The sequence below is a fragment of the Chaetodon trifascialis genome, chromosome 13 (genome assembly GCF_039877785.1).
Source record: "Chaetodon trifascialis isolate fChaTrf1 chromosome 13, fChaTrf1.hap1, whole genome shotgun sequence".
Lineage (NCBI taxonomy): Eukaryota > Metazoa > Chordata > Actinopteri > Chaetodontiformes > Chaetodontidae > Chaetodon > Chaetodon trifascialis.
Genome location: NC_092068.1, coordinates 27,838,476 through 27,857,798, shown reverse-complemented (window position 1 = coordinate 27,857,798; position 19,323 = coordinate 27,838,476). Strand labels below are relative to the sequence as shown.

Here is a 19,323-nt window from a genome sequence, read left to right as displayed (position 1 = left end):
ACAAGAAAAAGTTGTGGGGTTTAGTAAATGGCATGATGGGATGTAGGCCCAAATCCTGCCCTGCATATCTTGAAATTGAGGGAAACTTCTTGACAAAACCAGCACTAATTGCTAATTATTTCATTGATTATTTTCATGAAATGTAAACAATTTGAGGAGAAATATGCAAAAAATAAGTAATCACACCTCCACAACACTAATTAGTGATTTAATAATGAACAATTAGAAGTGCAAATTTAAAATGGAAAAAGTTACCATTTCTGATGTTGAGTGTCTGCTAAATACATGTAAGGACAGGGCACCAGGTATAGATAATGTAGATGTAACATTTCTTAAAACTGTTGCCAATTTAATTGCTGCTCCTGTCTGTCATAACATTAATTTGAGTATTGAAAAATGTATTTGCCCACAGGCATGGAAGATAGCAAAAATCATTCCACTTTCAAAGAATCCAGAGGCACCATTTCCTGGTACAAATAGCTGTCCTATTAGTTTGTTATCAGCTTTAGGAAAGATTATGGAGAGAATTATTTTTGAACAAATACAAACTTACTTTGATGTAAATAATTTAAATACAGATGATCAACTTGCATATAGGCCTGGTCATTCCACTTCCACAGCTCTGACACAAATGGTAGATGATTGGCGAAATGAGCAAGATAAGAGGAATTTACCGGGTGTACTGTTACTTGATTTCAGTTCGGCTTTCGATGTGATAGATCATTCTTTGTTGTTAGATAAGTTAAAATATTATGGCTTTGATTTTGCTGCATTAAGATAGATAGAGACCTACCTAACAAATAGGAGGCAGAAAGCATTCTTTAATGGGAGCTTGTCAAAAGTCAGGCAGGTTGACTGAGGAGTACCTCAAGGTAGCTGCTTAGGGCTGTTATTGTTTTCTGTTTTTGTAAATGATCTGCCATTAGCTCTTGAAAAGCTTCAAATTGCGATGTACGCAGATGACTCGACAATATATGCATCTGCGCCATCAACTGAAGAGCTGAATACAATTTTAGATAAGGAGTTGAAGTCAGTGGTAGAATGGGTAATGAGCAACAAATTGGTGCTTAATGTTGGTAAAACAAAGTCTATAATAATAGGATCTACGTATCAGTCAAAAGCCAAACCGCTATTGAAATGAAATGTAAACAATATACAGGTTGACCAAGTACGAGAGACAAAACTTCTGGGTATAATCTTGGATCAGAAACTATCATGGTCTAAACAAATTGATCACATTGTGAGCAAGATGGGTAGGGGTGTGTCAGTTGTAAGGAGGGTATTAAAAGTTATGCCACCAGATGTCATCAAACATGTTCTGAATGCTTTAGTTCTGTCACAGCTTGATTACTGTTATATGATTTGGCCTAGTGCAAAAATGAAAGAGTTTGAAAAATTACAAATAGCTCAAAATAAGGCAGCATGGTGTGCTTTACAGTGTCCTTACAGAACTAATGTATTAGACATGCATGACAGTCTGGCTTGGCTAACTATCAGTCAGAGATCCATCTATGTTTTGTTAAATTTTGTCAGAAATGTATTGTTGACATAATCACCAAAGATTAAATATTATATGAAAGCTTATTCACTCAGTTTGGTCAACACAGTTATCAAACACAATATGTAACAGAATGAAGGTTCATTGTACCTAAGGCAAAGACAAGTATGATGCAGAAAACAGTCATGTACAGAGCCATGGTAAGCTGGAATTCATTGCCACTGCATATTGTTCAAGAGGAGACTAAAGGCCGGTTCAAAATTTTGTTAAAACAGTTTCTGCAACTATTCAAGGAAGCAAAGATGAGGAAAATGGTGTAAGTAACAGAATGGAAACTTGTTGAAAGCAGAGAATGTGAAATTAGTGCCCTTTTTCTTGGAATTTAATGTGAGAAGGTCCTTCTGCTTATGATTTGTGTTAATTGTGAATGACTATGCATGTATGGACATATGATGAAATGATAAAGGTGCTATGATTTCTGGAGGAATTGTGATTGATTTTATAACTCTGTGTTTGATTTAATGTGTGTTGTAATGGATGACCATTTGTTTCTCTACCTTATTACTTAATTGTAAATTTATGAAAGGAGCTGTTATGTTTGTTGTGTTTATATGGTTGTAGGGTGGTTGTACAGCGTATGATTGTATGTGTGTGGACCCCAGGAAGTATAGCCAGTGCTTATGCTGGTGCTGATGGGGAACCAAGTAAAAGACGTAAAGACATAAGAATGTTAGCAGTACAACATGAGCATGAGCTCAAAATGTTCTCAGTGTTCACACAGTCTCTTGAAAAGTCAAACTATTCTCCATATTCACCTTACTAACCAGGCAGCAGTCCAGCCACCACATCTTGACAACCTAAGACAACTTCTGTCTCAGAGTTCCCGCCACAACCTTACTCTGCCTCCTCCATCCATGCAGAAAACTAAATGAATAACAGCTTGAGGAATCATATCAGAATATTGTGAAATGCATTCAGTGATAGAGAAAGATGGCCATCTTAAAGGTTCATTATAATATCATATTTTTCTATGAAACTGTTCTTTCATCCATATTACAATTTTTATGTGAATATGTAGTGTTAATATTATTGTTATTAAACCTACAGAAATCAGAACTGCACTATGAGTGAACACAATCATTTAATTTTGGACATTGGAGTTAGCCATTTTCCAGAGCAGAACTGAGAAAAAAGTAGTATAATTTTATATAAATAAAATCCACAGTGTAGAAAACTGTTTTATTCTATTTATAACATAGATCATACATTTTATTTTGACTACTTGTTCGTATTCACCCTGCGCAACTGACAATTTCACTATGGTTGGACTGCTAGAACATACAAGTCACTTTGTAGGCCACCTTTTCAATTATCGATGAAGGGGTGTTTTGAGCTGGTTGAGTGCCTGAAAATAAAGTTGTATGACAGTATAGCGTCACTTTACATGTCTCACACTGACAACTCAATGATGCTAATTATTAATAATGGCTAGCACCAGTGGCGGCTGGTCAATAGAGGGCACTAGGGCGCCGCCCCTCCCGTGAAATATTGACTCTTTTATATATCTACTAAGATCAACCATGAATCAGTCAAACCTAACAAATACTAAGTAAATAAACAAAAATACATCACATTTTTACTTGTGCAATGGTGTAGTGGTACCGGCCACACTGCCAGCAACCATTAAATGCGTCCGACTTTTGGCTAGACTTGCAACTTGCCATTCGATACTGGAGTCTATGAGAGCTATCAAACTTTTTTATTGTGTACGAGCAGAGACAGCTTTTCATTGGCGAATGAAAATTCACTTCTAGTTCACACCTCTGTATGCCCAGATCCACGCCATTGTTTCCCAATTTTTTAATCTGAAGACTGTGAAGGAAGGAAGTGAAGGAAACTGTGGTGAAGGAAAACTCGATTGTTTCTCAATGTGAAACTCCATTTTTTTGTCAGTCGGATGTGGACAAGAAAAGGGTGAAGGATTTGAGACCCGACTGTCCTGATTTAAACATTTCCCAGCAGACTACTCATACGCACTGATGCGTGCTCGGACTATATACACAGCGCATTAAAAAAAAAGAGAAAAAGATACTCACAGCGCGCACACGTGTCAGGACTCGGGAGACTGCAAGATCGACATGGCTAGCAACTGCAACTCCATCATTTCATTAAGGGAATTATGGTTCAGTCGTCGAGAAATGAGTGAGTGTGTTATGAAATGGTGAGTTGTGTTATGTTGTACTCTCCGAATGTTGAATTGTAAATAGTTGTATTGATTGCATATTGGCAGCCAAATACTGTATATACTGAATATGTTCTGGAAAGATTTGATTAATTACAGTTTTGATGATAGTATAATTTGATTTGATTTGATTATTGCTATGGCATTCATGGTGCCTATAAATTGTAGACTGTGCTTAACAGTGATTTCATGGGCAAACTAGTAGATGACAGTGTATCTGTTGATCGCCACAGTGGAAGTGTTTTATTGTGGAACCTAACTTATTGTATTTGAGACATTTAACGTGATATAGCTATACAAAAATAATGTACAGTATGTACAGTTCATGTCTGGTGTTGCCATCTAGTGGCTGAACAGGAAAATCAAATTAAAAAATACACTGGAACACTGTAAAGTTAGCTAGCTAGAGTTAGCTAAAGTTATCTGACTTTTATTTATTATTATTTTACTAATTGAACGGGTCATCTTAGCCATCATTGGATAGTTGCCTCCCCCTAAGAAATTTGTGAGGAGCCACCACTGGCTTGCACTAGTAAGATAACAAAAAGGAATAGAAGAGTAGATCATAAAATAATCACTCAAATGAACTGCAGCCCCCTGCAGAAGAACCAAAATACCATCCTTTGTAATTAAAGTAGTCAACATGATTGTCTTCAACCTAACCCCTGACAACTCAGAGTTGAGACCAGGAGGCAGAGCTGCAGTCCTACACGCTTCTCTGCGCCTCCATTAGAGCAGTTACCCACCCAACACTCCATAGAGACTGTGTCTGCCCCCCGACCACGTAAACTAAGTAAACCAAAAGTACAGAGAAGAGGAGTTAAACATAAGAATCTAATTAAAATTAGAACAACCTCTGCAATAGTACAACAAGATAGGAGAATTAAATGTGGACTCCTTAACATCAGATCTCTGTCCTCTAATGCTGTTCTAGTAAATGAGTTAATATCAGACCATAATGCTGATTTATTTTGTCTGACTGAAACCTGGCTGTGTCCTGAAGAGTATGTGAGCCTAAATGAAGCTACTCCTCCGAGCCATATTAATACTCACATTCCTCGAGGCAGCGGCAGAGGAGGTGGAGTTGCAGCCATTTTTGACTCAAGCCTTTTGATCAACCCTAAACTCGACTACAACTCATTTGAAAGCCTTGTTCTCACTCTTTCTCATGAGAAATGGAAAACAGTGCAGCCACTTTTATTTGTTGTAGTATACCGCTCTCCTGGTCCTTACTCCGAATTTATAGCTGAGTTCTCGGAGTTTCTATCAAGCTTAGTTCTTGAAGCAGATAAAGTAATTATTGTAGGTGACTTTAATGTACATGTCGACGTTGATAATGACAGCCTTAGCACTGCGTTTATCTCAGTATTAGACTCAGTTGGCTTCCGCCAGAATGTACATGAACCGACTCACTGTTTTAACCACACCCTCGACCTTGTTCTGACATATGGCATTGAAATCGAAGACTTAATAGTCTCCTCACAGAATCCTCTTTTATCAGACCATCATTTAATAACTTTCGAATTCATATTACCAGACTACCAGCCAGTAGGCAAAAATTCTTATACCAGACTCCTGTCTGATAGTGCTGTAGCTAAATTTAAGGATATGATCCCATCAGTATTTAATTCAATGCCATGTCTCAATACAACAGAGGAGTCTTATGCTAACCTTAGTCCCTCCCAGATTGACTACCTGGTTGATAGTGCTACAGGATTATTGCGTATGACACTTGACTCTGTTGCTCCCCTAAAAAAGAAGAAAATTAAACATAGGAGGTTAGCTCCATGGTATACTCCTCAAACCCGCAAATTAAAGCAAACTTCACGGAAAATAGAAAGGAAATGGCGTTCTACCAATTTGGAAGAATTTCGGTCCGCCTGGCAAGACAGTCTTAAAATATACAGGAAAGCCCTCCGCAGTGCCAGGGCAGCCTATTACTCTGCACTAATAGAGGAAAATAAGAACAATCCCAGGTTTCTCTTCAGCACTGTAGCCAGGCTGACAGAGAGCCATAATTCTGTTGAACCATGTATTCCTTTAGCTCTGAACAGTAATGACTTCATGAACTTCTTTAATGATAAAATTCTAACTATTAGAGACAGAATTCATCGACTCCTGCCGTTAACAGATACTGTTTTGTCTTCAAACGCAGAAATCGTAGAAACTGTTACTCAGTCTGTCGCAGTTTTAGACTGTTTTACTCCTGTTGACCTTCACCAACTAATTTCAATAATTTCATCATCAAAATCATCTACCTGTATTTTAGATCCTATCCCGACTAAGCTGTTTAAAGAAGTATTACCTCTAATTGACTCTTCAGTTTTAGACATGATCAATCTCTCTTTATCAACAGGCTACGTACCACAGTCCTTTAAAGTAGCTGTGATAAAACCGCTACTGAAAAAGCCTACTCTTGATCCAGGGGTTTTAGCCAACTATAGACCGATATCCAACCTTCCCTTTCTCTCAAAAACTCTTGAGAAAGCAGTTGCCAATCAGCTGTGCGACTTTCTAAACAATAATAGTTTATTCGAGGATTTCCAGTCAGGATTTAGAGTGCATCATAGCACAGAGACAGCACTGGTTAAAGTTACAAATGACCTTCTAATTGCATCTGATAAAGGATTTGTCTCTGTACTAGTCTTACTGGATCTTAGTGCTGCGTTTGACACCATTGACCATGGCATCCTATTGCAGACACTGGAACATTTCATTGGCATTAAGGGAACTGCGCTAAGCTGGTTTAAATCCTACTTGTCAGATCGCTCTCAGTTTGTACGCGTTAATGACGACTCCTCTGTGCTCACAAAAGTCAGCTATGGAGTTCCGCAGGGTTCTGTGCTTGGACCAATTCTATTCACCTTATATATGCTTCCTTTAGGTAAGATTATCAGGAAGCACTCAATAAATTTTCATTGCTATGCAGATGATACCCAGCTATATTTATCAATGAAACCGGAAGAAACCAGTCAGTTAACTAGACTACAAGCATGTCTTCATGACATAAAGACCTGGATGACCTGCAATTTTCTGATGCTAAACTCGGACAAAACTGAAGTTATAGTAGTAGGCCCTAAACATCTTCGAAGGTCACTTTCTGATGACATAGCAGTTATGGATGGCATTGCGCTGGCCTCCAGCACCACTGTAAAGAATCTGGGAGTCATCTCTGACCAAGACATGTCCTTTCACTCCCATGTAAAACAAATTTCAAGGACTGCTTTTTTTTCACCTACGTAATATCGCAAAAATCAGGCATATTTTGTCTCAAAATGATGCAGAAAAACTAGTCCATGCATTCGTAACTTCCAGGCTGGATTATTGCAATTCTTTACTATCAGGCTGCCCAAATTCGCTGCTGAATATTCTCCAGTTGCTCCAGAACGCTGCAGCACGTGTTCTGACAAAAACCAGGAAGCGAGATCATATTTCTCCAATACTCGCCGCTCTGCACTGGCTCCCTGTAAAGTTTAGAATAGAGTTTAAAATTCTCCTCCTTACTTACAAAGCCATAAATGGCCAGGCACCTTCTTATCTTAAAGAGCTCATAGTACCTTATTGCCCTACTCCAACACTGCGTTCCCAGAATGCAGGTCTACTTATGGTTCCTAAAGTCTCAAAAAGCAGAACAGGAGTCAGAGCATTTAGCTATCAAGCTCCTCTCCTGTGGAACCATCTTCCAGTCTTTGTCCGGGAGGCAGACACTGTCTCTACATTTAAGAGTAGGCTTAAAACTTTCCTTTTTGATAAAGCTTACAGTTAGGGCTGGCTCAGGCTTGTCCTGGACCAGCCCCTAGTTATGCTGCTATAGGATTAGACTGTCGGGGGACATCCAAAGATACACCGAGCTCCTCCGTCCTTCTGTCCCTCTCCATCCGCACGCTCTCATGTCCTACCACGGCGTGTTACTAACTTAGCTCCTTCCCCGGAGTCTCTGTGCTTTGTCGTCTTGCAGGTTCCCATGGACAGTGGCTGAATCTGGATTGTGGATTTCAGCTGCATCTCCTGCCTTGGCCCTGCCTGACATCCACTGAAACTGCTACTGCTGTTATTACATCCACTGTCACTGTTACTGTGACTGCATGTCTGTCTCTCTGTCTCTGTCTCTCTCTGTCTCTCTCTCTCTCTCTCTGACTGCTTTTCTGTCTGTCTGTCTGTCTGTCTGTCTGTCTGTCTGTCTGTCTGTCTGTCTGTCTGTCTCACTCTCTCTCTCTTGCTCTTCCTCTCTCACCCAACCGGTCGAGGCAGATGGCCGCCCACCCAGAGTCTGGTTCTGCTCGAGGTTTCTGCCTGTTAAAAGGAAGTTTTTCCTCGCCACTGTCGCCAAGTCCTTGCTCATGGGGGAATTGTTGGTTTCTTTGTAAATAAAAGAGCTTGGTCTGTACCAGCTCTATATGGAAAGTGTCCTGAGACAACTTCTGTTGTGATTTGGCGCTATACAAATAAAATTGCATTGAATTGAATTGAATTCAAGGGCAACTTGCATATGAATCCCATCAATAAACCCCACCTCATTCAGAAACCTTGTAGAACTTCCCTGAGGGCATCTCCCTGAGGCAGCTTAATGTAGTCACACAGAGGGACAAGTTGCATGGCCTTGCAAAACTCGTGAACAATCGAGCAAATGGAGGACAGTGCAATGCCAAACACGTAAGACAATATGCATTAACCTGCCAGGCAATATGACCCAACTCCTACCCACTTTCACACAGAGACAAGTCTCCTGAGAGGCACTGATAGATGTTAAAAGTAGCACCCAACAGCCTCTCTAATGTTGGATTAAATCTGTTTCTGTGAAGCTATCCACATCATAATCCCATCAGTCCTGGCTCCCACTTCGTATTCACACACCTCCGCACAGAAGTAACAGTCATTGCACCACAAGAAGCCACAATAAAAACAATTGCCCTGTTTCTCTTCATCTTCATCATCATCACCATCTGCTTACAATTTTTTTCCACTTCACATCATCTTGTAATTAAAACTGTAAACAGTGGCCTCCATATTTACTTGCATACAACAACATGCCTTGTGTGACTACTTTACTACTACTACAAAAGGAAGTTTTTCCTCGCCACTGTCGCCAAGTGCTTGCTCATGGGGGAATTGTTGGTTTCTTTGTAGATAAAGAGCTTGGTCTGTACCAGCTCTATATGGAAAGTGTCCTGAGACAACTTCTGTTGTGATTTGGCGCTATACAAATAAAATTGAATTGAATTGAATTGAATTGAATTACTTTGTTCTTACTCTTTTGCACATTTAGGTCAGTTCAGGATGATGATAAGTTCAAATTGGAGTCCAATATTGGCAAAAATAATGTGAACAGCTAAACAAAAAAATGACATCTAAGCAATAAATCTGAACTGAGCAACAAGGCTTGCACCATGAATGTGGCCTATAATACAAATACAGTGGCACGCAAAGGTTTTGGCACTCCTGGTCAAAATGTATGTCATCGTGAACAATTAAGTGAGTAGGAATTGGACTGGTCTTCAAAAGGCATTAACGTTTGAGATTAAATGTTCTCTTCAACATTTTAAGCAAGATTAGTGCATTATTTTTGTTTTGTAGAGTTTTAGAGTGAAAAAGGAAAGGAGCACAATATAAAAGTCTTGGCAGCCCAAGAGATTTGAGCTCTCAGGTAACTTCTACCAAAGTCTCTGACAATCAAGCATCACGCCATCTAAAAAAAAAACTGAAGATGAGAAGACGATAGTTTCTACAACAGGATGATGTTCCTAAGCACACCTTAAAATCCACAATGGATGACCTCAAAAGGACAAAGTTGAAGGTTTGCAGTGGCCTTCATAGTCCTACAACTAAAACATCACTGAAAATTTGTAGATAGACCTCAAAAGCGCAGTGCACGGAGTTGGCTGACGTGCTGACGTGCTGAGGTAAGCGTATCGTCTCACTTCCTGTTTCTGGTTGCTGCCTTACGAGTAGTGTGCGTTTGTCGCTCTTGTTCCTCTGAGTGTAATTTGCTCTGTGTTTTGTTACAGCGGCCTTTTATCCGCACTCTAGAGTAACATTAGTTCTGCTCAAGCACCCATAAGTCTGTTTATTTAGCGACCGTCAATTTTATTTGTCTACGCGCTTGTCTGCTCTGCTAGCTATACCAACTTAGCCTAGCAGCTAGCGATGGCTTCTCTCTGTCCCTCTCCAGCTCTCTCCTGCTTGGTGTGTCACATGTTTAGCTACTCCTCTGCCTCCTTTAGTGATACTGGTACGTGTAATAAATGTAGTTTATTTGGTGAGTTGGAGGCGAGGCTTAGTGAATTGGAAGCTCGGCTCCGCACCATGGAAACAAAACCATTAGCTATAGTTAGCCAGGCCCCCGTAGTCGGTGCGGACCGACCAAGTGCAGCTCTGGCTAGCCGTCCCTCGACAGCTCCCGAGCAGCCGGGAAACCAGGGAGGCTGGGTGACTATTCGAAGGAAGCATAGTCCCAAGTTGAAGCCCACGGGTCACTACCAACCGCTTCATGTTTCTAACAGGTTCTCCCCACTCGGCGACACACCCGCTGAGAAACCAACTCTGATTATTGGCAGCTCCATTTTGAGAAATGTGAAGTTAGCGACACCAGCGACCATAGTCAAATGCCTGCCGGGGGCCAGAGCGGGCGACGTCGAATCAAATTTGAAACTGCTGGCTAAGGATAAGCGTAAATACCGTAAGATTGTTATTCACGTCGGCGGTAATGACACCCGGTTACGCCAATCGGAGGTCACTAAAATTAATGTGGAATCGGTGTGTACATATGCTAAAACGATGTCGGACTCCGTAGTTTTCTCTGGACCCCTGCCAAATCTGACCAGTGATGATATGTTTAGCCGCATGTCATCGTTCAATCGCTGGCTGTCGAGGTGGTGTCCAGCAAACGGTGTGGGCTTCATTGATAATTGGCAGACTTTCTGGGGAAGACCTGGTCTGATTAGGAGAGACGGCATCCATCCCACTTTGGAGGGAGCAGCTCTCATCTCTAGAAATCTGACCGATTTTATTTATGAACCTAACCCCTGACAACTCAGAGTTGAGACCAGGAGGCAGAGCTGCAGTCCTACACGCTTCTCTGCGCCTCCATTAGAGCAGTTACCCACCCAACACTCCATAGAGACTGTGTCTGCCCCCCGACCACGTAAACTAAGTAAACCAAAAGTACAGAGAAGAGGAGTTAAACATAAGAATCTAATTAAAATTAGAACAACCTCTGCAATAGTACAACAAGATAGGAGAATTAAATGTGGACTCCTTAACATCAGATCTTTGTCCTCTAAAGCTGTTCTAGTAAATGAGTTAATATCAGACCATAATGTTGATTTATTTTGTCTGACTGAAACCTGGCTGTGTCCTGAAGAGTATGTGAGCCTAAATGAAGCTACTCCTCCGAGCCATATTAATACTCACATTCCTCGAGGCAGCGGCAGAGGAGGTGGAGTTGCAGCCATTTTTGACTCAAGCCTTTTGATCAACCCTAAACCTAAACTCGACTACAAGTCATTTGAAAGCCTTGTTCTCACTCTTTCTCATGAGAAATGGAAAACAGTGCAGCCACTTTTATTTGTTGTAGTATACCGCTCTCCTGGTCCTTACTCCGAATTTATAGCTGAGTTCTCGGAGTTTCTATCAAGCTTAGTTCTTGAAGCAGATAAAGTAATTCTTGTAGGTGACTTTAATGTACATGTCGACGTTGATAATGACAGCCTTAGCACTGCGTTTATCTCAGTATTAGACTCAGTTGGCTTCCGCCAGAATGTACATGAACCGACTCACTGTTTTAACCACACCCTCGACCTTGTTCTGACATATGGCATTGAAATCGAAGACTTAATAGTCTCCTCACAGAATCCTCTTTTATCAGACCATCATTTAATAACTTTCGAATTCATATTACCAGACTACCAGCCAGTAGGCAAAAATTCTTATACCAGACTCCTATCTGATAGTGCTGTAGCTAAATTTAAGGATATGATCCCATCAGTATTTAATTCAATGGCATGTCTCAATACAACAGAGGAATCTTATGCTAACGTTAGTCCCTCCCAGATTGACTTCCTGGTTGATAGTGCTACAGGATCGTTGCGTATGACACTTGACTCTGTTGCTCCCCTAAAAAAGAAGAAAATTAAACATAGGAGGTTAGCTCCATGGTATACTCCTCAAACCCGCAAATTAAAGCAAACTTCACGGAAAATAGAAAGGAAATGGCGTTCTACCAAATTGGAAGAATTTCGGTCCGCCTGGCAAGACAGTCTTAAAATATACAGGAAAGCCCTCCGCAGTGCCAGGGCAGCCTATTACTCTGCACTAATAGAGGAAAATAAGAACAATCCCAGGTTTCTCTTCAGCACTGTAGCCAGGCTGACAGAGAGCCATAATTCTTGTGAACCATGTATTCCTTTAGCTCTGAACAGTAATGACTTCATGAGCTTCTTTAATGATAAAATTCTAACTATTAGAGACAGAATTCATCGACTCCTGCCGTTAACAGGTACTGTTTTGTCTTCAAACGCAGAAATCGTAGAAACTGTTACTCAGTCTGTCGCAGTTTTAGACTGTTTTACTCCTGTTGACCTTCACCAACTAATTTCAATAATTTCATCATCAAAATCATCTACCTGTATTTTAGATCCTATCCCGACTAAGCTGTTTAAAGAAGTATTACCTCTAATTGACTCTTCAGTTTTAGACATGATCAATCTCTCTTTATCAACAGGCTACGTACCACAGTCCTTTAAAGTAGCTGTGATAAAACCGCTACTGAAAAAGCCTACTCTTGATCCAGGGGTTTTAGCCAACTATAGACCGATATCCAACCTTCCCTTTCTCTCAAAAACTCTTGAGAAAGCAGTTGCCAATCAGCTGTGCGACTTTCTAAACAATAATAGTTTATTCGAGGATTTCCAGTCAGGATTTAGAGTGCATCATAGCACAGAGACAGCACTGGTTAAAGTTACAAATGACCTTCTAATTGCATCTGATAAAGGATTTGTCTCTGTACTAGTCTTACTGGATCTTAGTGCTGCGTTTGACACCATTGACCATGGCATCCTATTGCAGACACTGGAACATTTCATTGGCATTAAGGGAACTGCGCTAAGCTGGTTTAAATCCTACTTGTCAGATCGCTCTCAGTTTGTACGCGTTAATGACGACTCCTCTGTGCTCACAAAAGTCAGCTATGGAGTTCCGCAGGGTTCTGTGCTTGGACCAATTCTATTCACCTTATATATGCTTCCTTTAGGTAAGATTATCAGGAAGCACTCAATAAATTTTCATTGCTATGCAGATGATACCCAGCTATATTTATCAATGAAACCGGAAGAAACCAGTCAGTTAACTAGACTACAAGCATGTCTTCATGACATAAAGACCTGGATGACCTGCAATTTTCTGATGCTAAACTCGGACAAAACTGAAGTTATAGTAGTAGGCCCTAAACATCTTCGAAGGTCACTTTCTGATGACATAGCAGTTATGGATGGCATTGCGCTGGCCTCCAGCACCACTGTAAAGAATCTGGGAGTCATCTCTGACCAAGACATGTCCTTTCACTCCCATGTAAAACAAATTTCAAGGACTGCCTTTTTTTCACCTACGTAATATCGCAAAAATCAGGCATATTTTGTCTCAAAATGATGCAGAAAAACTAGTCCATGCATTCGTAACTTCCAGGCTGGATTATTGCAATTCTTTACTATCAGGCTGCCCAAATTCGCTGCTGAATATTCTCCAGTTGCTCCAGAACGCTGCAGCACGTGTTCTGACAAAAACCAGGAAGCGAGATCATATTTCTCCAATACTCGCCGCTCTGCACTGGCTCCCTGTAAAGTTTAGAATAGAGTTTAAAATTCTCCTCCTTACTTACAAAGCCATAAGTGGCCAGGCACCTTCTTATCTTAAAGAGCTCATAGTACCTTATTGCCCTACTCGAACACTGCGTTCCCAGAATGCAGGTCTACTTATGGTTCCTAAAGTCTCAAAAAGCAGAACAGGAGTCAGAGCATTTAGCTATCAAGCTCCTCTCCTGTGGAACCATCTTCCAGTCTTTGTCCGGGAGGCAGACACTGTCTCTACATTTAAGAGTAGGCTTAAAACTTTCCTTTTTGATAAAGCTTACAGTTAGGGCTGGCTCAGGCTTGTCCTGGACCAGCCCCTAGTTATGCTGCTATAGGATTAGACTGTTGGGGGACATCCAAAGATACACCGAGCTCCTCCGTCCTTCTGTCCCTCTCCATCCGCACGCTCTCATGTCCTACCACGGCGTGTTACTAACTTAGCTCCTTCCCCGGAGTCTCTGTGCTTTGTTGTCTTGCAGGTTCCCATGGACAGTGGCTGAATCTGGATTGTGGATTTCAGCTGCGTCTCCTGCCTTGGCCCTGCCTGACATCCACTGCAACTGCTACTGCTGTTATTACATCCACTGTCACTGTTACTGTGACTGCATGTCTGTCTCTCTGTCTCTGTCTCTCTCTCTCTCTCTCTCTCTCTCTCTCTGACTGCTTTTCTGTCTGTCTGTCTGTCTGTCTGTCTGTCTGTCTGTCTGTCTGTCTGTCTGTCTGTCTCACTCTCTCTCTCTTGCTCTTCCTCTCTCACCCAACCGGTCGAGGCAGATGGCCGCCCACCCAGAGTCTGGTTCTGCTCGAGGTTTCTGCCTGTTAAAAGGAAGTTTTTCCTCGCCACTGTCGCCAAGTGCTTGCTCATGGGGGAATTGATGGTTTCTTTGTAGATAAAAGAGCTTGGTCTGTACCAGCTCTATATGGAAAGTGTCCTGAGACAACTTCTGTTGTGATTTGGCGCTATACAAATAAAATTGAATTGAATTGAATTGCATGTAAGATGGCTCAAGACTCTCACAGAATTAGAAGCCCTTGGAAAGGGAAAAAAATGGCGAAAATCCTGCAAACAGTAAGACTCTTAGCTGGCTACAAACATCCTTTATAAGCTGTCATACTTGGCAAAGGGGGTGTTACTGTATAGACCATGAAGGGTGCCTAAACTTTTGCTTCAGGCACTTTACCATTTTTGTTATTTCATACTGTAAAAGATGTTAATAAATAATAATAATAATAATAATAATAATAATAAAAGTAATCTTGCTTGAAATATCTATTATAGAAATGTGTCATTTTTAACTTTATTCTGTTTGGAAATAACCTTTTACCTTTTACTCAGTTATTCACAGAAAGAAATTTTGACCAGGGTTGCCCAAACTTTTGCATGCCACTATATGTAGATGATCATCTGTTTGGTAGGTTTTGGTGTTTTCTGTGTTTTGGCTGTGATGTTCATACCTGCTAAACCAGAAGAAGAAAAACTTGGAGAGAAATGAGGCATCTTCTTCTGGACATTGGTTCTAAGAAGAGAAGTTTTTTTTTTTTCGGTGACAGAAACTCACATTTAATAAAACTTCTATTAATAATGAGAAAACTTTGATAAAGAGAATCCACAGATCACACAGCAGCAGATTTCGTGATTCTACATTCTAGTCATTCACTACCTGGATGCAGGTGTGTTTTTCAGTGAGTGGTCGGTGGTCAGAGAAGCAGCTTAGGATGAGCTCAATGAGTTGGAGGGAAAAACAAATGAAGAATGCCACAAAACGGAATCCATCTGATGAAAAACCCTGAAACAGCAGAGGTCAGAGGTCACAGAAAGTCTAAAGGTTAAGATATTTAAATATCTGAACATACTTAAATGTCACATATCTGAGATGGCTGCATCCATTCCAAACATGAATGAGAAGTCCATATGAATCTTGTAAAAAGATCAATTCAAGATTGGCCTTGTTAGAATAGTAACCACAGAAACACTTTTTTTTATATCCTTTAGTTTCCTATATAGTAGTTTGTAGACTACAGTGGTTTCAAGGATGTTGGACAACATTTTAGAAATGTCACATCAATTTCTAAACTAAAATAAACCATTGTGGGGAAAATGTACAACTACACTTCAAGCTGTTAATGACTGTAAGAGCATCCTATGAACTCCACAGACTTTTTTTCATATAACTTGGCAGTGACCTATCTACTGTCCAAGTGCTTTTTTAAAAAAACTATTTTCTCTCAAGTCTGCAAAGAAATACGCCTCCATATTAGTACTTGTCATTCCCAGGAAACCTTGTATGTAATTAGCAGCTACATATGAACTGCTTTCTAAGAAATTATTAACACACACACACACACACACACACACACACACACACACACATTTGCACATCCAGAGGAAAGTAAATTTAGACCTGAGGCCCTGCCATAGAAACTTTAAACTTCACATAACTGTGAAATACTGCAGCTGAAAGAGAAGAACTGAGAGAAGAAAGACAGTTAAAGGTGAAAAACAAACAGATTATGTAAAGTCAGATAAGCAGGACTCAAAAGCAGACAGATTCAGAGCAGGTTTACGTAAGAAATAAAACATGGTTTAGAGTCAACAACACAGAAACAAACTGATAATCAGAAACAGTGAGAGTAGAAGAAGAAAGAAGCATGTAGATAAAATTGGCTGAACACTGAAACGACAGCGTGGTCAGAATTTGTAAATGGACAGCATTTATATGGTACTTTTCTAGTCTTAACAACCACTCAAAGCACTTTTACAACACAGGTCAGCATTCACCCATTCACGCTCACATTCATACACTCATTATGAGCAGTGTCCGTTCGCTCACACACTCTCACCCATCGATGACGCACCATCAGCTTCACTTCAGTATCTTGCTTAAGGATACTAACGAGATGGGTGAAACGGGAAACAGATGAACTCCATTTCCATCCATTTTCTAACACTAATCTGGGTTATGATGGGATACATATTCCTCCAGTGTTGTCTGGAGTCTCCTTCTCCACAAAGAGTGCAGTAGCACTAAGATTTAACCCATAACAGAGTGTAACTTATAAATAAATTATTGATACCTGATAAATAATCTGCTCGACATCAACCTTCAGAGGAACAAAGGAGCAAAGAACCAGAAAAGTCCAAAAGAGGAAGAGGACGATGGACGAACGACTGCCTTTCATCCTCTCTACTTGGATTATAACAACAGCAAGAATCTGAGGAAGAAGAGGAGGAGGAGGAGGAGGGATCAAGAGAAGTTTTCAGTGAATGTGCTGAACAGATGACAAACTGACTACATTTACATGAAGTCAATATTCAGGTTATGGTCAATATTCCAGTTTTTGAAACATTCAGAATAACCTCTTTACATGCGTGAGCAAACAGGGTTATTGCTGTATACATGGTAATTGTAATCAATTGGGATATCCCGATCAAAACAGCAACACACGGAGAATGTCATGACGCAATGCGCGTCATTTCAGCTTCGTCTTCCTGTATCCAAAAACAACAACAACAACAGCACAGCGGATAATCAACAGCCCGGGGCTGATACTTATCCACCACCAGTACTTGACACTATTCTGTCTCAAGTTCTTCATTAATGGAAGGCAAGAACGTGAAGAAATAGGAAATGGAGCCGGAGCTGTGCCATCCATATCCATGCTACCTGCACTCAAAAGACCAAGATTCCTTGCGAATAGAACATGAACTTAAATTAATGTTTCATTCGATGGGGATATTCCAATAGGCATATACATGACCAAATATTCGGGTTAGAAAAGGAGTAACCCAGGGGTCATATTCCGTTTTTTCAAAAGGGTTATTGGTGTTTACATGGCCGTGCGCAACCGGGTTATTGCTGATATTTCAGTTATGAAAGGGTTACTTGACTGCATGTAAAAGTAGTAAGTGTTTTGATTTGATTGTTTGCAAGTGACCACCCTGAGGAACCATTGGTAGATCTGACCCATCGCCATGGTAACCAGTACCTGAATGAAGGACAAGTGACGTACCAGAGTGAGGCTCCGAATCACTGGACCCATCAGGATCAAGAAGTGGTTCTGGATCTCTTCATTCTTCATCACCAGGAAGTAAAAAATTTCCAGAAGACCAAATGAAGCCAGGCTGAGACCAAGGAGCTGCAACAGAGTTCACAGAGACCAGGTTTAGATCAGAGAGCAGAAAGGCCAAGTTTAGATCAGCGAGACCCGGGTTACACCAGAATCCAGAGATACCAGGGTTATACCAGACAATAGGATCAGACCAGAATAACTGGAGTTAGACCACACAAAGTGGTTAGACCAGAGACTACAGAGACTGGAATCAAAGCATTGAACAGAATGACCAGAGTCCTAAACCAGGACCTGGTTAAGCTTTGGCATTATTTTTTACCGTCTTGCTGCAGCAGAGTTTGGATAATGGGATGACACCTCGGTGTGGACGAAGCTGCAGGTACAGCAGGTAAAGAGGCGAACAGATCCACAGGTAAACACAGGGGAACCACACCAGTACAGTGTGCTGGAAACACTGGGTCAGGTCCGGTCTGGAGGTATACCAGGTCAAGTTCCAGTCCTTTAAACCCCCCCCCCCCCCCCCCCCAAAAAAAAACAAAAAAAACAAAACAAAAAAAGGTTAGTGATGCGTAAACAGGTAAATAGGTGATTTGTAAAGACATGAATGCTATTTAAACGGGGTGAGTGATGTATAACCAGACTTAAACTTTTCCTCTCACCTGCCTCTTCTAAAGTATGTGAATTCAACATGTGACTGTGATTTAAGAATCTGTTTATTTCATTAAATAAACCAGTTCATACTAATATCATGCAACAGATGTTTAATGAGAAACTCACCCAGAGAGGATCCAGACCACTCACACTGCATAGATCCTCCATTTGTACAAATCTCCTGTCTTCTGTTTATTCTTCTATCACTGTCTTTTCTTCTCTTTCTGTTCTGAGTGCGTTGGATAATCTGGAGAATTATGCTGCTGCTCAACGTTTCTGTCAGAAACCCACCCCACTCTCTCCCTCTCTCTCTCTCTCTCTCTCTCTCTCTCTCTCTCTCTCTCTCTCTCATCTTCAGCTCCGTCTTGTCAAGTTAATGAAGCAACACTAAGATGTGAACCGACTGACCGACTGATGAGTACCCTGTCTGATTGTGCAATCAATACAGTATTTTTGAAACACAATAATGTAGGAATCCTAACTAAAAAAAAATGAGAGAAATAGAGGCACACACACACTCCTCTAGTACAGCACTTTTTGAGACATGGATGGCATGCAACTCAAGTTACAGAAGTACAAAGTAACCCAACATGGAATATGCTGGAAGCTGAAAGAAAAAATTGATACTCACCTTTCAAGGGGCCAGAATGAGGTTTAGGCATGTCATGGTGGGGAGTAAATTCCGCCACCACTTCCAGCTCCAACTTTGATTTCCTAACCCAGATTTTGTTGTTAGAGGCCAATGCCAGAAAACTGGTGATTTACAGCTCACTACAGAGCACTACCAGAGTGGTATTGAAAAAAATTATAGAACTTTCTTCCTTCATCTATGATACCACTAGGCCTCACTAGGAATCAAGACTTTGACAACCTACAAGACATACTGTCACGAAGTGGAAAATAGTTGACTGGTCCCTATATGCCTGCAAAAAGTGGATTATCATTGGTATTTCAACCGTGCTTTCACCCCGGAATTTGAGATATCAGATCTACAAATAAGTAATTTTCCAGTTGCCACC

The 19,323-nt window shown here is 40.8% G+C and overlaps 2 protein-coding genes across 2 annotated transcripts in view; both read right to left on the bottom strand.

Moving 5' to 3' along the window:
- Positions 1 to 18,472, bottom strand: part of LOC139341289 (multidrug resistance-associated protein 1-like) — a 55,528-nt gene extending 37,056 nt beyond the window's left edge. The window contains exons 1-6 of the mRNA XM_070977721.1: positions 18,431 to 18,472; positions 17,973 to 18,152; positions 17,594 to 17,719; positions 16,658 to 16,795; positions 15,241 to 15,369; positions 15,038 to 15,099 (exon numbers count right to left, since the gene is read on the bottom strand). Coding sequence (XP_070833822.1) covers positions 15,038 to 15,099; positions 15,241 to 15,369; positions 16,658 to 16,795; positions 17,594 to 17,719; positions 17,973 to 18,152; positions 18,431 to 18,472 — 677 coding nt within the window. The remainder of the gene's footprint in view (positions 1 to 15,037; positions 15,100 to 15,240; positions 15,370 to 16,657; positions 16,796 to 17,593; positions 17,720 to 17,972; positions 18,153 to 18,430) is intronic.
- Positions 18,308 to 19,323, bottom strand: part of LOC139341288 (uncharacterized) — a 209,831-nt gene continuing 208,815 nt past the window's right edge. The window contains exon 6 of the transcript XR_011602998.1: positions 18,308 to 18,321. The gene's annotated coding sequence lies outside the window, so the exon portion shown is untranslated. The remainder of the gene's footprint in view (positions 18,322 to 19,323) is intronic.